Source organism: Pseudophryne corroboree (assembly GCF_028390025.1).
Source record: "Pseudophryne corroboree isolate aPseCor3 chromosome 3 unlocalized genomic scaffold, aPseCor3.hap2 SUPER_3_unloc_32, whole genome shotgun sequence".
Classification (NCBI taxonomy): domain Eukaryota; kingdom Metazoa; phylum Chordata; class Amphibia; order Anura; family Myobatrachidae; genus Pseudophryne; species Pseudophryne corroboree.
Genome location: NW_026967522.1, coordinates 75,156 through 92,936, shown reverse-complemented (window position 1 = coordinate 92,936; position 17,781 = coordinate 75,156). Strand labels below are relative to the sequence as shown.

The 17,781-nt window shown below is 47.3% G+C and overlaps 2 protein-coding genes and 1 long non-coding RNA gene across 4 annotated transcripts in view; 1 reads left to right on the top strand and 2 right to left on the bottom strand.

Moving 5' to 3' along the window:
• Nucleotides 1–12,255, bottom strand: part of LOC134984047 (oocyte zinc finger protein XlCOF22-like) — a 52,016-nt gene extending 39,761 nt beyond the window's left edge. For both annotated transcript variants that reach the window (XM_063949689.1, XM_063949690.1), the window contains exons 1-2: nt 12,179–12,255; nt 11,963–12,060 (exon numbers count right to left, since the gene is read on the bottom strand). In XM_063949689.1, coding sequence (XP_063805759.1) covers nt 11,963–12,060; nt 12,179–12,212 — 132 coding nt within the window. In that variant the 5' untranslated portion in view covers nt 12,213–12,255. The remainder of the gene's footprint in view (nt 1–11,962; nt 12,061–12,178) is intronic.
• LOC134984051 (uncharacterized) overlaps nt 1–17,781 on the top strand; it is a 236,176-nt gene that overhangs the window by 152,391 nt on the left and 66,004 nt on the right. The window lies entirely within an intron of this gene.
• On the bottom strand, nt 13,638–17,681 carry LOC134984048 (uncharacterized). The gene is made up of 3 exons (XR_010191707.1): nt 17,504–17,681; nt 16,088–16,236; nt 13,638–13,827 (listed from the first exon to the last, which is right to left on the bottom strand). It is a non-coding gene; the product is annotated as an uncharacterized LOC134984048 (long non-coding RNA).

Genomic DNA, 17,781 nt, shown 5'->3' with positions numbered 1-17,781 from the left:
ATCCTAAATTCAAAATTCTTGCCTGCTGCAAGGTTTTAGTGGAACGACCACCCAATTAAGGAGATCCGTATCTCTTGTGAAAATAAGATTTTACTTACCGATAAATCTATTTCTCGTAGTCCGTAGTGGATGCTGGGACTCCGTAAGGACCATGGGGAATAGCGGCTCCGCAGGAGACAGGGCACAATACTAAAAGCTTTAGGATCAGGTGGTGTGTACTGGCTCCTCCCCCTATGACCCTCCTCCAAGCCTCAGTTAGGATACTGTGCCCGGACAAGCGTGCATAATAAGGAAGGATATTGAATCCCGGGTAAGACTCATACCAGCCACACCAATCACACCGTACAACCTGTGATCTGAACCCAGTTAACAGTATGATAACAACGAAGGAGCCTCTGAAAGGATGGCTCACAACAAGAATAACCCGATTTTTGTAACAATAACTATGTACAAGTATTGCAGACAATCCGCACTTGGGATGGGCGCCCAGCATCCACTACGGACTACGAGAAATAGATTTATTGGTAAGTAGAATCTTATTTTCTCTGACGTCCTAGTGGATGCTGGGACTCTGTAAGGACCATGGGGATTATACCAAAGCTCCCAAACGGGCGGGAGAGTGCGGATGACTCTGCAGCACCGAATGAGAGAATTCCAGGTCCTCCTCAGCCAGGGTATCAAATTTGTAGAATTTAGCAAACGTGTTTGCCCCTGACCAAGTAACTGCTCGGCAAAGTTGCAAAGCCGAGACCCCTGGGGCAGCCGCCCAAGATGAGCCCACTTCCTTGTGGAATGGGCTTTAACAGATTTTGACTGTGGCAGGCCTGCCACAGAATGTGCAAGCTGAATTGTATTACAAATCCAGCGAGCAATCGTCTGCTTAGAAGCAGGAGCACCCATCTTGTTGGGTGCATACAGGCTAAACAGCGAGTCAGATTTTCTGACTCCAGTCGTCCTGGAAACATATATTTTCAGGGCCCTGACAACGTCAAGTAACTTGGGAGTCCTCCAAGTCCCTAGTAGCCGCAGGTACCACAATAGGTTGGTTCATGTGAAAAACAGAAACCACCTAAAGGAGAAATTGAGGACGAGTCCTCAATTTTGCCCTGTCAGAATGAAAAAATTTAGTAAGGGCTTTTATATGATAAAGCCGCCAATTCTGACAAACGCCTGGCTGAAGCCAGGGCTAACAGCATCGTCACCTTCCATGTGAGATATTTTATGTCCACAGTGGTGAGTGGTTCAAACCACTGTGACTTTTAGGAAACTCAAAACAACATTGAGATCCCAAGGTGCCACTGGAGGCACAAAAGGAGGCTGTATATGCAGTACCCCCTTTTACAAACGTCTGAACTTCAGGCACTGAAACCAGTTCTTTCTGGAAGAAATTCGACAGGGCCGAATTTTGAACCTTAATGGACCCTAATTTTAGGCCCATAGACAGTCCTGTTTGCAGGAAATGTAGGAAACGACCCAGTTGGAATTCCTCTGTAGGGGCCTTCTTGGCCTCGCACCACGCAACATATTTTCGCCAAATGCGGTGAAAATGTTTTGCAGTTACATCCTTCCTGGCTTCGACCAGGGTAGGGATGACTTCATCTGGAATGCCTTTTTCCTTCAGGATCCGGCGTTCAACCGCCATGCCGTCAAACGCAGCCGCGGTAAGTCTTGGAACAGACAAGGCCCCTGCTGGAGCAGGTCCTTTCTTAGAGGTAGAGGCCACGGGTCTTCCGTGAGCATCTCTTGAAGTTCCGGGCACCAAGTCCCTCTTGGCCAATCCGGAACCACGAGTATCGTTCTTACTCCTCTCCTTCTTATGATTCTCAGTACTTTTGGTATGAGAGGCATAGGAGGGAACATATACACTGACTGGTACACCCACGGTGTTACCAGAGCGTCCACCGCTATTGCCTGAGGGTCCCTTGACCTGGCGCAATATCTGTCTAATTTTGTTCAGGCGGGACGCCATCATGTCCACCTTTGGTTTTTTCCCAACGGTTTACAATCATGTGGAAAACTTCCCGATGAAGTCCCCACTCTCCCAGGTGGAGGACATGCCTGCTGAGGAAGACTGCTTCCCAGTTTTCCACTCCCGGAAAGAACACTGCTGAGAGTGTTATCACATGATTTTCCGCCCAGCGAAGAATCCTTGCCGTTTCTGCCATTGCCCTTCTGCTTCTTGTGCCGCCCTGTCTGTTTACGTGGGCGACTGCCGTGATGTTTTCCCACTGGATCAATACCGGCTGACCTTGAAGCAGAGGTCTTGCTAAGCTTAGAGCATTGTAAATTGCCCTTAGCTCCAGTATATTTATGTGGAGAGAAGTCTCCAGACTTGATCACACTCCCTGGAAATTTTTTCCTTGTGTGACTGCTCCCCAGCCTCTCAGGCTGGCATCCGTGGTCACCAGGACCCAGTCCTGAATGCCGAATCTGCGGCCCTTTCATAGATGAGCACTCTGCAGCCAACGCAGAAGAAACACCCTTGTCCTTGGAGACAGGGTTATCCGCTGATACATCTGAAGATGCGATCCGGACCAATTTTCCGGCAGATCCCACTGAAAGGTTCTTGCGTGAAATCTACCAAATGGGATCGCTTTGTAAGAAACCACCATTTTTCACAGGACTTTTCCTGGTTTTAGGAGGTTCCTGACTAGCTCGGATAACTCCCTGGCTTTCTTCTCCGGGAGAAACATCCTTTTCTGAACTGTGTCCAGAATCATCCCTAGGAACAGTAGACGCGTCGTCGGAAAAAGCTGCGATTTTGGAATATTTAGAATCCACTCGTGCTGTCGTAGAACTACTTGAGATAGTGCTACTCCGACCTCCAACTGTTCTCTGGACCTTGCCCTTATCAGGAAATCGTCCATATTTCTTTTAAGAAGAATCATCATTTCGGCCATTACCTTGGTAAAGACCCGGGGTGCCGTGGACAATCCAAGCGGCAGCGTCTGAACTGATAGTGACAGTTCTGTACCACGAACCTGAGGTACCCTTGGTGAGAAGGGCAAATTGGGACATGTAGGTAAGCATCCCTGATATCCAGTGACACCATATCGTCCCCTTCTTCCTGGTTCGCTATCACTGCTCTGAGTGATTCCATCTTGATTTGAACCTTTGTATGCAAGTGTTCAAATATTTCAGATTTCATCAAGCCATCTGGCTTCAGTAACACAATATAGTGTGGAATAATACCCCTTTCCTTGTTGTAGGAGGGGTACTTTGATTATCACCTGCTGGGAATACAGCATGTGAATTGTTTACAATACTGCCTCCGTGTCGGAGGGAGACGTTGGTAAAGCAGACTTCAGGAACTTGTGAGGGGGAGATGTCTCGAATTTCCAATGTACATCTGGGATACTACGTGTAGGATCCAGGAGTCCACTTGCGAGTGAGCCCACTGCGTGCTGAAACTCTTGAGATGACCCCCCACCGCACCTGAGTCCGCTTGTACGGCCCCAGCGTCATGCTGCGGACTTGGTAGAAGCTGTGGAGGGCTTCTGTTCCTGGGAATGGGCTGCCTGCTGCAGTCTTCTTCCCTTTCCTCTACCCCTGGGCAGATATGACTGGCCTTTTGCCCGCCTGCCCTTATGGGGGCGAAAGGACTGAGGCTGAAAAGACTGTGTCCTTTCTTGCTGAAATGTGACTTGGGGTAACAAAGGTGGATTTTCCAGCTGTTGCCATGGCCACCAGGTCCGATGGACCGCCCCTTTATACGGCAATACTTCCATGTGCCGTCTGGAATCTGCATCACCTGACCACTGTCGTGTCTGGCAGATATGGACATCACACTTACTCTTGATGCCAGAATGCAAATATCCCTCTGCGCATCTCGCATATATAGAAATGCATCCTTTAAATGCTCTATAGTCAATAAAATACTGTCCCTGTCAAGGGTATCAATATTTTCAGTCAGAGAATCCGACCAAGCCCCCCCAGCGCTGCACATCCAGGCTGAGGCGATTGCTGGTCGCAGTATAACACCAGTATGTGTATATATACGTTTTTAAGGATATTTTTCAGCCTTCTATCAGCTGGCTCCTTGAGGGCGGCCGTATCTGGAGACGGTAACGCCACTTGTTTTTATAAGCGTGTGAGCGCCTTATCCACCCTAAGGTGTGTTTCCCAACTCGCCCTAACTTCTGGCGGGAAAGGGTATACCGCCAATAATTTTCTATCGGAGGAAACCCACGTATCATCACACACTTCATTTAATTTATCTGATTCGGGAAAAACTACAGGTAGCTTCTTCACACCCTACATAATACCCTTATTTGTGGTACTTGTAGTATCAGAAATATGTAACACCTCCTTCATTGCCCTTAACATGTAACGTGTGGCCCTAAAGGAAAATACGTTTGTTTCTTCACCGTCGACACTGGAGTCAGTGTCCATGTCTGTGTCTGTGTCGACCGACTGAGGTAAATGGGCGTTTTAAAGCCCCTGACGGTGTCTGAGACGCATGGACAGGTACTAATTTGTTTGCCGGCCGTCTCATGTCGTCAACCGACCTTGCAGCGTGTTGACATTATCACGTAATTCCTAAATAAGCCATCCATTCCGGTGTCGACTCCCTAGAGAGTGACTCAATACAGGCAATTTCTCCGCCTCCTCACCAACATCGTCCTCCTACATGTCGACACACCCGTACCGACACACAGCACACACACAGGGAATGCTCTGATAGAGGACAGGACCCCACTAGCCCTTTGGGGAGACAGAGGGAGAGTTTGCCAGCACACACCAAAAACGCTATAATTATACAGGGACAACCCCTTATACAAGTGTTTTCCCTTATAGCATTTTCACATATGTAATTATATCGCCAAAAAAGTGCACCCCCTCTCTGTTTTAACCCTGTTTCTGTAGTGCAGTGCAGGGGAGAGCCTGGGAGCCTTCCTCACAGCGGAGCTGAGCAGGAAAATGGCGCTGTGTGCTGAGGAGAATAGGCCCCGCCCCATAAAACGGCGGGCTCTTCTCCCGGAGTTTGTGAGATCTGGCAGGGGTTAAATACATCCATATAGCCTCAAGGGCTATATGTGATGTATTTTAGCCATAAAAAAGGTATTATACATTGCTGCCCAGGGCGCCCCCCCCAGCGCCCTGCACCCTCAGTGACCGCTGGTGTGAAGTGTGCTGACAACAATGGCGCACAGCTGCAGTGCTGTGCGCTACCTTATGAAGACTGAAAGTCTTCTGCCGCCTGTTTCTGGACCTCTTCATCTTCGGCATCTGCAAGGGGGGTCAGCGGCGCGGCTCCGGGACCGGACTCCATGGCTGGGCCTGTGTTCGATCCCTCTGGAGCTAATGGTGTCCAGTAGCCTAAGAAGTCAATCCATCCTGCACGCAGGTGAGTTCACTTCTCTCCCCTAAGTCCCTCGTAGCAGTGAGCCTGTTGCCAGCAGGACTCACTGAAAATAAAAAACCTAAAAACTTTTTCTAAGCAGCTCTTTAGGAGAGCCACCTAGATTGCACCCTGCTCGGACGGGCACAAAAACCTAACTGAGGCTTGGAGGAGGGTCATAGGGGGAGGAGCCAGTACACACCACCTGATCCTAAAGCTTTTAGTATTGTGCCCTGTCTCCTGCGGAGCCGCTATTCCCCATGGTCCTTACGGAGTCCCAGCATCCACTAGGACGTCAGAGAAAATCGGATCTTTCGATGCAGGAGCTAATGTTACCCTGGTCCCTGAGCAGTAACGTTCATTGGGAATGGTCGTAAGTGAAGTCAGCTGTACTGGAGAGCCTTGAAAGACGTCACCATCATCCCGAGAAGTTGCACAGAGAGGTGCAGGGAGACAGTTGTGTCCTCAGTACCTGAGTCAATAGCCTCTATAGGTCCTGGATCTTATTCTCTGGTAAGAAAGCCCTCAATCTTACTGTGTCCAAGATGAGATATAGGAATGGAATCCGTTGCATTGGTCTGAGGTTAGGTTTCTGGAAATTCACCATCCACCCATGTTGAATGAGAAGTTGATAAGATGTCTGAGCATCCTTGATGAGCCGTTCTTGAGAGAAGGCTTTGATCAGGAGATCGTCTCAATCCTGCCACCATTACTGCCATGATCCTCGTAAAAGAGTCCTGGGGCTGATGATAGACCGAATGGTAGGACCCTTCATTTGGAAAGGATCCTGCACCAGTGCAAAGCTTGGTGGGGGGTCCAAATCGGGATATGCAGGAATGCATCCCTTATGTCCATGGATACCATTAACTCTCCTAGTTCCAAACCTGCAATAACTGACTGTTATTTTATGAGCGTCCTTTGAAGCCTGGCACAGATAAGCAGCTAATTCTCCAATATGCTCTGCTACTGAGAAACCTCCTCCATGCTACCTATTCACGCCCAGTCCATGTGACAAGGTGCTGGTACAAAAATTGCTTTTGATGCAGTGTGCGACCTGACATATCCTTTAAGGTGGTCACGCTAGGCCTAGGTGACATTGCCTTGTTTGAAAATGCCCAGTAGGCCATTTAACCATTACACTTTTTGATAAAGGATTCTTAAATTCAAACCTCCTTGGCACTTGAAAGCGTTTATCAGGCTGCTTCCAAGCATTCGTGTTATGCACACCAGTGCCTGCAGGAATGTACTGGTGTCTGAACGGAGAGGGATGCAAAACAAATGAACTCACAGACAGACTGGGGAATATGACATTACGTACACAGAAGGTGATAGTGTAACAAAATAAACACAAAGTGAACAGAGAAGCCCAGAGGCTAAGAAACTGGGTATCTCCCTAGTATTAGGAGTGCTCAGATGGAAAGAAGCAAGATGTTGTGTTTTAATACGTAGAGAACCCGAAATGCTGTTGCTAAGGGCAACAGCAAAACCCTAAAGGGGTACCAACGGGTGTGGCAGTAAACTCCTTGGTCAGAGATGGAATAATAGACACAAGGAGAGTCTCCACAATCCTAGTCCTCACTTGCAGTGCACTGGTTCAGCTTACTGCCACTAAACTGACACCAGAACACCTTGCACAGTGAGAAAGGATTTTGGCAGGCAAGTCTGAGAATACAGCCGCAAACTTGCTAAGTTCACAGAGTAGCAAAAGAACCCCAGCAAGTTAAACGACTGACTCCAGTCTTACTGCTAGGTCTGGATTGGCAGAGTGTAGTACCAAATCCCAAGGCCTATTTGCAGTAAGCAACAAACAAATACAAAGCTAAACAGTACTGGCTAACTTTCAGGAACTGACTAACCAACAAAGATTCAGCAGCATCTGCTTAACCTGAGAAGAGGCCTTATATAGCAGGTGCTGTCCACGCCCCACTTAGACCTCACAGACTGTGAGCACAAAAACCAGCATCGGATCCCCTGCCGTGCACAAAGCCTATAACCACTGCACAGCAAAAGACCCGAACCGGAGTATCAGCTGCGCTCAGGCCACTCCGCTAGCACTTGTCTCCCGGTTGCCATGACGACGTGGCAGCATAGAGGCAGGAGACCCTAACAATTCGCCATCTGAGTCTGGAGAGTTCTAGGAATAGGGAGCACTACTGGCAACGATTGTGGGATACGAATCAATCGAAAACTCTCTGTATCCTTAACTTCTTACTTCCTGAAGTTTAGGGTCTCTATATCCGCTTCTATAAGGGAATCTAAACTCCTGATCTAAGGCAGACTTAAGTATCTTGCCACTTTATCTATAATAAGACCCTCTTCCTCCTTCGTGTAAGATGAGGATGGTTCTCTTAATCGACTTGTTCGCATTTCTTTATGCTTGCGCAGGAGGGATTAATTTAAATCAGAAATTCCTCCATAGTCTTTGAGAATCCCTCAGTCCTTTCCGACTGCTGTTTGCGGGATTCTGACAATTCCTTTGAAATACCTGTTAGGGCTTGCTCCCATGACCTTGGCGGAGCCTTCCTCCCGTGCTGGACGCCCTTAACTAGACAGGCAACGCATACCCAGGAGCCGCTCACCCTTGCTCATCTTACTACATTTTGTGGAAACATAATAAGTCTTAGTGCTTTTGACATTTGAAGCCGTACCCCATAGAGCGCTCCTCAGGGCTTCCCCTGTTTATAATAGGAACAGAAAGACGGTAACGGGTGATGGGAGTAAAGGTACACTGGATCCCCCTAGCTGGACCTTTCTAAACACTACACACAAAACAAAAAATAACAATGTATAAAATAATATCACCAGCCTCACACACCCAACTGTATTTCAGTTCTGAGGTCAGGGTTGTGATCCAGTCGTTCCCATCATTTTATCGGGATCTTTTGTTTAGAAGTTCCTTGAAATCTAAAGCATAAAAATGCCTGTCAGAATCCATTGAAAATCCATTGCAGCAGAGTCCTAAATACAAATGTCCAGTAGAGGGAGTAGTTGCTCTATTATAATAACCCGTCCCTCTGCTCTGACCGGCCAGGAAGCCCGTCTATTCTAAAGGTAATAACGCCTGAGAGAGTCCTAAATACAAATGTCCAGTAGAGGGAGCAGTTGCTCTATTATAATAACCCGTCCCTCTGCTCTGACCGGCCAGGAAGCCCGTCTATTCTAAAGGTAATAACGCCTGAGAGAGTCCTAAATACAAATGTCCAGTAGAGGGAGCAGTTGTTCTATTATAATAACCCCTCCCTCTGCTCTGACCGCCCAGGGAGCCCGTCTATTCTAAAGGTAATAACGCCTGAGAGAGTCCTAAATACAAATGTCCAGTAGAGGGAGCAGTTGCTCTATTATAATAACCCCTCCCTCTGCTCTGACCGGCCAGGAAGCCTGTCTATTCTAATGGTAATAACGCCTGAGAGAGTCCTAAATACAAATGTCCAGTAGAGGGAGCAGTTGCTCTATTATAATAACCCCTCCCTCTGCTCTGACCGGCCAGGAAGCCTGTCTATTCTAAAGGTAATAACGCCTGAGAGAGTCCTAAATACAAATGTCCAGTAGAGGGAGCAGTTGCTCTATTATAATAACCCCTCCCTCTGCTCTGACCGGCCAGGGAGCCCGTCTATTCTAAAGGTAATAACGCCTGAGAGAGTCCTAAATACAAATGTCCAGTAGAGGGAGCAGTTGCTCTATTATAATAACCCCTCCCTCTGCTCTGACCGCCCAGGGAGCCCGTCTATTCTAAAGGTAATAACGCCTGAGAGAGTCCTAAATACAAATGTCCAGTAGAGGGAGCAGTTGCTCTATTATAATAACCCCTCCCTCTGCTCTGACCGGCCAGGAAGCCTGTCTATTCTAATGGTAATAACACCTGAGAGAGTCCTAAATACAAATGTCCAGTAGAGGGAGCAGTTGCTCTATTATAATAACCCCTCCCTCTGCTCTGACCGGCCAGGAAGCCCATCTATTCTAAAGGTAATAACGCCTGAGAGAGTCCTTTTGGCGCCTCTATTCATTTAAAAATGGCCGCCATTTATTTAATAAATATATATTACTAAGGCTCTCTGGGTCCTTCCTAGGGTCACTCTACCCCCTTAACGGCTGCCCCAGGCCGGACTTACTAGCAAAAGGATCAGTTTCTATTAATTTCCCCCTTTGTAGTCACCCTCAGCCCTCCGCTGGCGGCGGGAAGGGACGAGAGATCATCTGAGCGGGCGGTGGACGCACTTCCCAAGCGCCCGTAGTGTGTGTGATGCTGCTACTGACAGGCGCGCTGTGTCTCCCTCCGCTGGCGGTGGGAGAGAGCTAGAGACCATTTCAGCGTGCGGCGGGAGGTCAGTGCGCGTCCCCGCTGTATGTGAGGATGCCGCCGCTGACAGCCGCGATGCGTCTCCCTCCGATGTAGAGGGGGCGTGGGGGGGGGGGCTGACATGCAGCGGGAGTAGAAGCCGGCCAGGGAGTGTTTGAGCATTCGCTGTGTGTATAAAAGAAGTGGGGGCGGCGGGGGAGCTGCGCTGCTAGTCTGCCAGGACATAAGTTACAGGAAGCCTGGAGGCAGCAGCGTGCACACTGGCCAGATAATAATAATAATAATAATAATCATTTTTTAAACCTCAAGTTGTGGGAATTGGAAGGAGTCTGCTAATAGCCTCTGCCTTTCTATCTAAGGCCCATATTAACCACCAGTACTCACTGCCCATGGAAATGCTGACTCTGTGCTCCGGATTTTCCATAGAGAGATGCAGATCCCTTTATATGGGATCATTGTCTCTCTAATTCAAAGGCTTTTGTGCCCCTTTTCATTAGGTTGACGCAGCCTGAGTTTTCTGTAATGTTACCTCCTAGGCACAATTTTTCAAACTGAGGGAGGAGGGATGTGAAGGGGGAGGAGCCGGCTGTGCAGACAATGCTAATTTTAGATTGTGCCACACCTCCGGTTGCAAGCTTTAGACCCCTAGTGTATAAGACTCCAGTGTCCCCTAGTGGATGAAAGAGAAATACAATTTAAATTGAGGTGAAACAGTATAATATCATTGTATAAGACACATACAGCTTCTCTACACATTAGATCCAAGGATATTAAAAGAACTTAAAGAGGTGCTGGTAGCACCATTGACAGAATTATTCAACCAGTCATTAGCTACAGGAGAAATTGTAGTCCCACTGCACAAAAGTGGAAGCAAGGAAGAGGCAAACAACTACAGACCAGTGAGTCTTACATCAGTAGTAGGGAAATTGATGGAAACACTCTTAAAAGAAAGAGTTGTAGATTATCTCAAATCCGGCAATTTACTGGATCCCAAACAGCATGGATTCACTGGGGGAAGATCATGTCAAACAAATCTTATTGACTTTTTTGATTGTGTGACTAAAGTGATGGATAAAGGTGGAGCCATGGATATACCTTATCTAGACTTTAGTAAGGCTTTTGACACAGTCCACATCGCAGACTGCTAAATAAACTTGAAAGTTTGGGATTGGATATTAGGATTATTGAATGGATAAGATCTTGGTTACATGATAGAAAACAGAGAGTTGTGGTAAATGGAGTGCATTCACAGGAGGGAAATGTTACCAGTGGAGTACCCCAGGGATCTGTACTTGGACCAGTGCTTTTTAATATCTTTATTGGCGACATTGCAAATGGCATTAAAGGGAAAGTATGCCTTTTTGCAGATGACACAAAGGTATGCAACAGGGTAGACACACCAGGTGGGGCAAAACAAATGATTGAGGATCTAGGTAGACTAGAGGAATGGTCAAGAGTCTGGCAATTACAGTTTAATGCCAAAAAATGCAAAATCATGCACTTGGGTCTCAAAAATCCTAAAGCTAAATATAGTATTAATGGCACTATACTGGAAACTACTGAGGAGGAAAGGGATCTAGGAGTCACTATTTCAGGTGATATAAAGGCAGGTAAGCAATGTAACAAAGCAATGAGAAAGGCTAGTCAGATGCTTGGCTGCATTGGGAGAGGAATCAGTAACAGAAAGAAAGAAGTAATAATGCCACTGTATAGGTCATTGGTACGGCCTCATCTAGAATACTGTATTCAGTTCTGGAGGCCATATCTTCAAAAGGATATTAATACATTAGAAACTGTACAAAGGAGGGCAACTAAAATGGTGCATGGCCTACATCACAAAACATACCCAGAAAGACTAAGAAATCTCAATATGTATAGTTTGGAGCAGAGAAGGGAAAGGGGGGACATGATAGAAACTTTCAAATATATGAAGGCTTTTAACAAAGTCCAGGAGGGAAACATTCTCCAAATGAAGAGAAGCAATAGGACACGAGGACATGCACTGAGACTGGAGGGGGCGGGAGGTTCAGGGGAAATTTGCGGAAAAATTATTTCACAGAAAGGGTAGTGGACAAGTGGAATAGCCTCCCATCAGAGGTGGTAGAGGCTAAGACAGTAGAGCAATTTAAACATGCATGGGATGGACATAAGGATATCCTTACAAAGAAATAAGGATCAAATAAGGTTAGTGATAAAAAAAATAAAAAAATAAGGGGCAGACTAGATGGGCCAAGTGGTTCTTATCTGTCGACAAATTCTATGTTTCTATGTTTCTATAGTGACAGTCACTTTGGTATATTTGGGAGACCCTAAATCCCACCTACCTGATCCTCCTGTGGGGTTCTGTGATTCTCCTCTGTACAATACTGGGAATACAGAGGACGGGGACGTCTCACTGGGGTATATCTGTTACTGGGTCCATCTGTAGGAGACACACAGTGACTGAGTACAGTGTATATATGTGATTATCAGGTGATGTGTGTATATAGGGGCCCCCATACCTGCTCTTCCCTGTACAATACATGACAGTCTCCTCTTACCCAGTGATGTGAGGGGCCGGTGATTCTCCATCATCACGTCCTTGTACAGACCCCTGTGTTCCTCTATATACTCCTCCTCCTGCATGGAGACATAGACAGTGACATCCTGACATATTATAGGAACCAGACACACACAGTGATACAGTCATCCCCCAGACACATCCCCTGGTGTTACTGTATAATGTCCCATTCCCAGCAGTCACCTCTCCAGTCATCACCCAGACACATCCCCTAGTGTTACTGTATAATGTCCCATTCCCAGCAGTCACCTCTCCAGTCATCACCCAGACACATCCCCTGGTGTTACTGTATAATGCCCCATTCCCAGGAGTCACCTCTCCAGTCATCACCCAGACACATCCCCCAGTGTTACTGTATAATGTCCCATTCCCAGCAGTCACCTCTCCAGTCATCACCCAGACACATCCCCTGGTGTTACTGTATAATGTCCCATTCCCAGCAGTCACCTCCCCAGTCATCACCCAGACACGTCCCCTGGTGTTACTGTATAATGCCCCATTCCCAGCAGTCACCTCTCCAGTCATCACCCAGACACGTCCCCTGGTGTTACTGTATAATGCCCCATTCCCAGCAGTCACCTCTCCAGTCATCACCCAGACACATCCCCCGGTGTTACTGAATAATGCCCCATTCCCAGCAGCCACCTCTCCAGTCCTCACCCAGACACATCCCCTGGTGTTACTGTATAATGTCCCATTCCCAGCAGTCACCTCTCCAGTAATCACCCAGACACATCCCCCGGTGTTACTGTATAATGCCCCATTCCCAGCAGTCACCTCTCCAGTAATCACCCAGACACATCCCCCGGTGTTACTGTATAATGCCCCATTCCCAGCAGTCACCTCTCCAGTCATCACCCAGACACGTCCCCTGGTGTTACTGTATAATGCCCCATTCCCAGCAGTCACCTCTCCAGTCATCACCCAGACACATTCCCCGGTGTTACTGTATAATGTCCCCTTCCCAGCAGTCACCTCTCCAGTCATCACCCAGACACATCCCCCGGTGTTACTGTATAATGTTACATTCCCAGCAGTCACCTCTCCAGTCATCACCCAGACACGTCCCCTGGTGTTACTGTTTAATGTCCCATTCCAAGCAGTAACCTCTCCAGGCATCACCCAGACACATCCCCTGGTGTTACTGTATAATGCCCCATTCCCGGAAGTCACCTCTCCAGTCATCACCCAGACACATTACCCGGTGTTACTGTATAATGCTCCATTCCCGGCAGTCACCTCTCCAGTCATCACCCAGACAAGTCCCCTGGTGTTACTGTATAATGTCCCATTCCCAGCAGTCACCTCTCCAGTCATCACCCAGACACATCCCCCGGTGTTACTGTATAATGTCCCCTTCCCAGCAGTCACCTCTCCAGTCATCACCCAGACACATCCCCCGTTGTTACTGTATAATGCCCCATTCCCAGCAGTCACCTCTCCAGTCAGCAGTTGAATGATCTTGTTGGTGAGTTCCAGGATCTTCTTGTCATTGTGTCTCTCATGTGTCAGTGAGTGAGGTGGAGGCACCGTGATTGGGCTCTGGGTTCTACTCAGTCCTCCTGATACACGGGGATGGCTGCTGGGTGTCTCACACCCATTGGATGTCTTCTTCACTATTGTGTAATCCTGTGTAATGGTGGAGACATCAAATATCAATATATACACTCCCAGATCCCATCACCTCCCCAGTCATGTCCCTGTATTATTACTATAGATATAAGTGACGTCACTATGAAGCTGCAAGATCCCTTAACCTCCTCAGTCGTGTCCCTGTATTATTACTATAGATATAAGTGATGTCACTGTCAGGCTCCAAGACCCCCTCACCTCCCCATTCATGTCCCTGAATTATTACTAAAGATATAAGTGATGTCACTGTGACACTCCAAGATTCACTCACTTCCCCAGTCATGTCCCTGTTTTATTACTATAGACAAAAGTGACATCACTGTGACGCTCCCAAACCCCTCACCTACGCAGTTATGTCCCTGTATTAATACTATAGATATATGTGACGTCAAAGTGATGCTCCCAGATCCCTTCACCTCCCCAGTCATGTCCTTGTATGATTACTATAGATATAAGTGATGTCACTGTGACACTCCCAGATCACCTCACCTCCCCTGTCATGTCCATGTGTTATTACTATAGATATGTGACATCACTGCGTCACTACCAGATCCCCTTCCCTCCCCAGTCATGTCCCTGTATTTACTATAGATATGTGATGCTACTGTGACGATCCCAGATCCCCTCACCTGCCCAGTCACATCACTGTACTATTACTATAGATACAAGTGATGTCATTGTGATGCTCCCAGATCCCCTCACCTACCAAGTCATGTCCCTGAATTATTGCTAAAGATATAAGTGATGTCACTGTGACACTCCCAGATTCACTCACTTCCCCAGTCATGTCCCTGTTTTATTACTATAGACAAAAGTGACATCACTGTGACGCTCCCAAACCCCTCACCTCCGCAGTTGTGTCCCTGTATTAATACTATAGATATATGTGACGTCAAAGTGATGCTCCCAGATCCCTTCACCTCCCTAGTCATGTCCTTGTATTATTACTATAGATATAAGTGATGTCACTGTGACACTCCCAGATCACCTCACCTCCCCTGTCACGTCCATGTGTTATTACTATAGATATGTGACATCACTGCGTCGCTACCAGATCCCCTTCCCTCCCCAGTCATGTCCCTGTATTTACTATAGATATGTGATGCCACTGTGACGATCCCAGATCACCTCACCTCCCCAGTCATGCCCCTGTGTTATTGCTATAGATATGTGACATCACTGCGCCGCTCCCAGATCCCCCCACCTCCGTAGTCAAGTCCCTGTATTTACTATAGATATGTTACTTAACAGTAACGCTTTAAAATCCACTCACCTCCCCAGTTATGTCCCTGTATTATTACTATAGATGAGTGACGTCACTATGAATCTCCAAGATCCCATCACCTCCCAAGTCAAGTCCCTGTATTATTACTATAGATATACGTGATGTCACTGTAATGCTCCCAGATCCCCTCACCTCCCCAGTGACATCCCTGTATTATTACTATAGCTATGTGACCTCACTGTGATGCTCTGATTCCCTAACATCCCCAGTCATATTCCTGTATTATGACTATAGATATTAGAGATGTCACAGTGACGCACCCAGATCCCCTCACCTCCCCAGTCATGTCCCTGTATTATTACTATAGATATAAGGTCACAGTGATGCTTCCAGATCCTATCACCTCCCCAGTCATGTCCCTGTATTATTACTATAGATATAAGTGATGTCACTGTGACACTCCTAGATCCCCTCACCTCCCCAGTCATGTTCCTGTATTATTACTATAGATATAAGGTCACAGTGATGCTCCCAGATCCCCTCACCTCCCCAGTCATGTCCCTCTATTATTACTATAGATATAAGGCCACAGTGATGCTCCCTGATCCCCTCACCTTCCCAGTCATGTCCCTGTATTATCACTATAGATATAAGGTCACTGTGACGCTCCCAGATCCGCTCACCTCCCCAGTTATGTTCCTGTATCATTACTAAAGATATAAGGTCCCTGTGACACTCCCAGTTCCCCTTACCTCTCCAATCATGTCCCTGTATTATTACTATAGATATAAGTGATGTCACAGTGATGCTCCCAGATCCCCTCACCTCCCCAGTCATGTCCCTGTATTATTACTATAGATATAAAGTCACAGTGATGCTCCCAGATCCCCTCACCTCCCCAGTCATGTCCCTGTATTATTACTATAGATATAAGGTCACTTTGATGCTCTCAGATCCACTCAACTCCCCAGTCATATCCCTGTATTATTACTATAGATATAAGGTCACTGAGACGCTCCCAGATCCACTCACCTCCCCAGTCAGTAGGTAGATGATCTCCAGGGTGATATTTATTATCTTTTCAGTCCTGTGACTCCTGTCCTTGTCCATCCTTTGTGAATCAGAGAGAATACAGAACGTGTGATGTGTAATAAAGACTCCGTTCCCCACAGCTGGAGTTCCTTGGAATAAATATAATACATAAAACATATTGCACATGTAACATAGTAAATATAAAATAGAGTGGTCATTAAGTCTCCTATTTGCTCACAGCCACAGAGTCCTGGTCAGTGTCTCCAAGGTTCCGGTGACCCAGCCCCATAAGGCTGTACTGCATAGTGGGACTGATCTAGAATGTAGCGCTATTGTGGGTGGAGTCACAATGAGCTGATGTTCGGTACACCGCTCATGTGCAGGACCCGTACGGAGCATGTGCTCTATGTGTCCTGAGTTGTCAGACGAGTATGGCTGCAGCCATGAAGTGGTGTAAGGGTGAGAATTGGTTGTGAAGGGACAGGGTCTCCTGAGGGAAATTTCATGGCCTCATTCATGGAGCTGCGGCGTACAGTCTCCGTGACCTCAGGATTCACAGATCCAGCTGATGGTGTAGCAAAGGTGGCAGAAGACAGGCAAGGAGGTGGCAGAAGACAGGAGGTGGAAACGCGGCAGGAGACAGGCAGGGAAAAGGTTGCAGGAGACAGGCAGGGGAAAGGTTGCAGGAAACAGGCAGGGGAAAGGTTGCAGGAGACAGGCAAGGAGGTGGCAGGAGACAGGGAGGGGGTGGCAGGAGACAGGGGAAAGGCGGCAGGAGACCGGCCAGGGGGAGCAGGAGACAGGGAAAAGGCAACAGGCAGGGAAAAGGCGGCAGGAGACAGGCAGGTGGGCTGCAGGGTGGAGGTGGCAGGAGACAGGCAGGGGAAAGGCGGCAGGAGACAGACGGGGTAAAGGCAACAGGAGACAGGCAGGGGAAAGGCTGCAGGAGACAGGCAGGGGAAAGGCGGCAAGAGACAGGCAGGGGAAAGGCGGCAGGAGACAGGCAGGGGAAAGGCGGCAGGAGACATTATTTGTTCTCAGGAGATTGAATAATTTCTTAATCATTTGTAATAAAAGTTATATTTTACTCTTTGAGAATATCTCATTATTTCTTCACAAGAGTGCGCCCACAAAGAAGTCTACTTTCTTTCTCTTGTCACTGTGACACTCCCAGGTCCCCCTCACCTCCCCAGTCATGTCCCTGTATTATTACTATAGATATAAGGTCACAGTGATGCTCCCAGATCCCCTCACCTCCCCAGTCATGTCCCTGTATTATTACTATAGATATAAGTGACATCACTGTGACACTCCCAGATCCCCTCACCTCCCCAGTCATGTCCCTGTATTATTAATATAGATATAAGTGATGTCAAAGTGACACTCCCAGATCCCTTTACCTCCCCAGTCATGTACCTTTATTACTATAGATCTAAATGATGTCACTGTGACACTCCCAGGTGTGTGATATACATTTTCTTCATACTGCTTCAATTATCATCTGTTACACATGCCAGGGATATTATGGTCTCTGCTTTAATATATCCGAGAATTTGAGCAATATTTTCAATCCCCACAATTTCATATAATAAAATTAATAATAATAATAATAATAACAACGACACTAAAGGCTGCACCCCAGCATAAACATAATAACATGTCTTTATTAACAGGACACCACAGGTTGCTCCTCC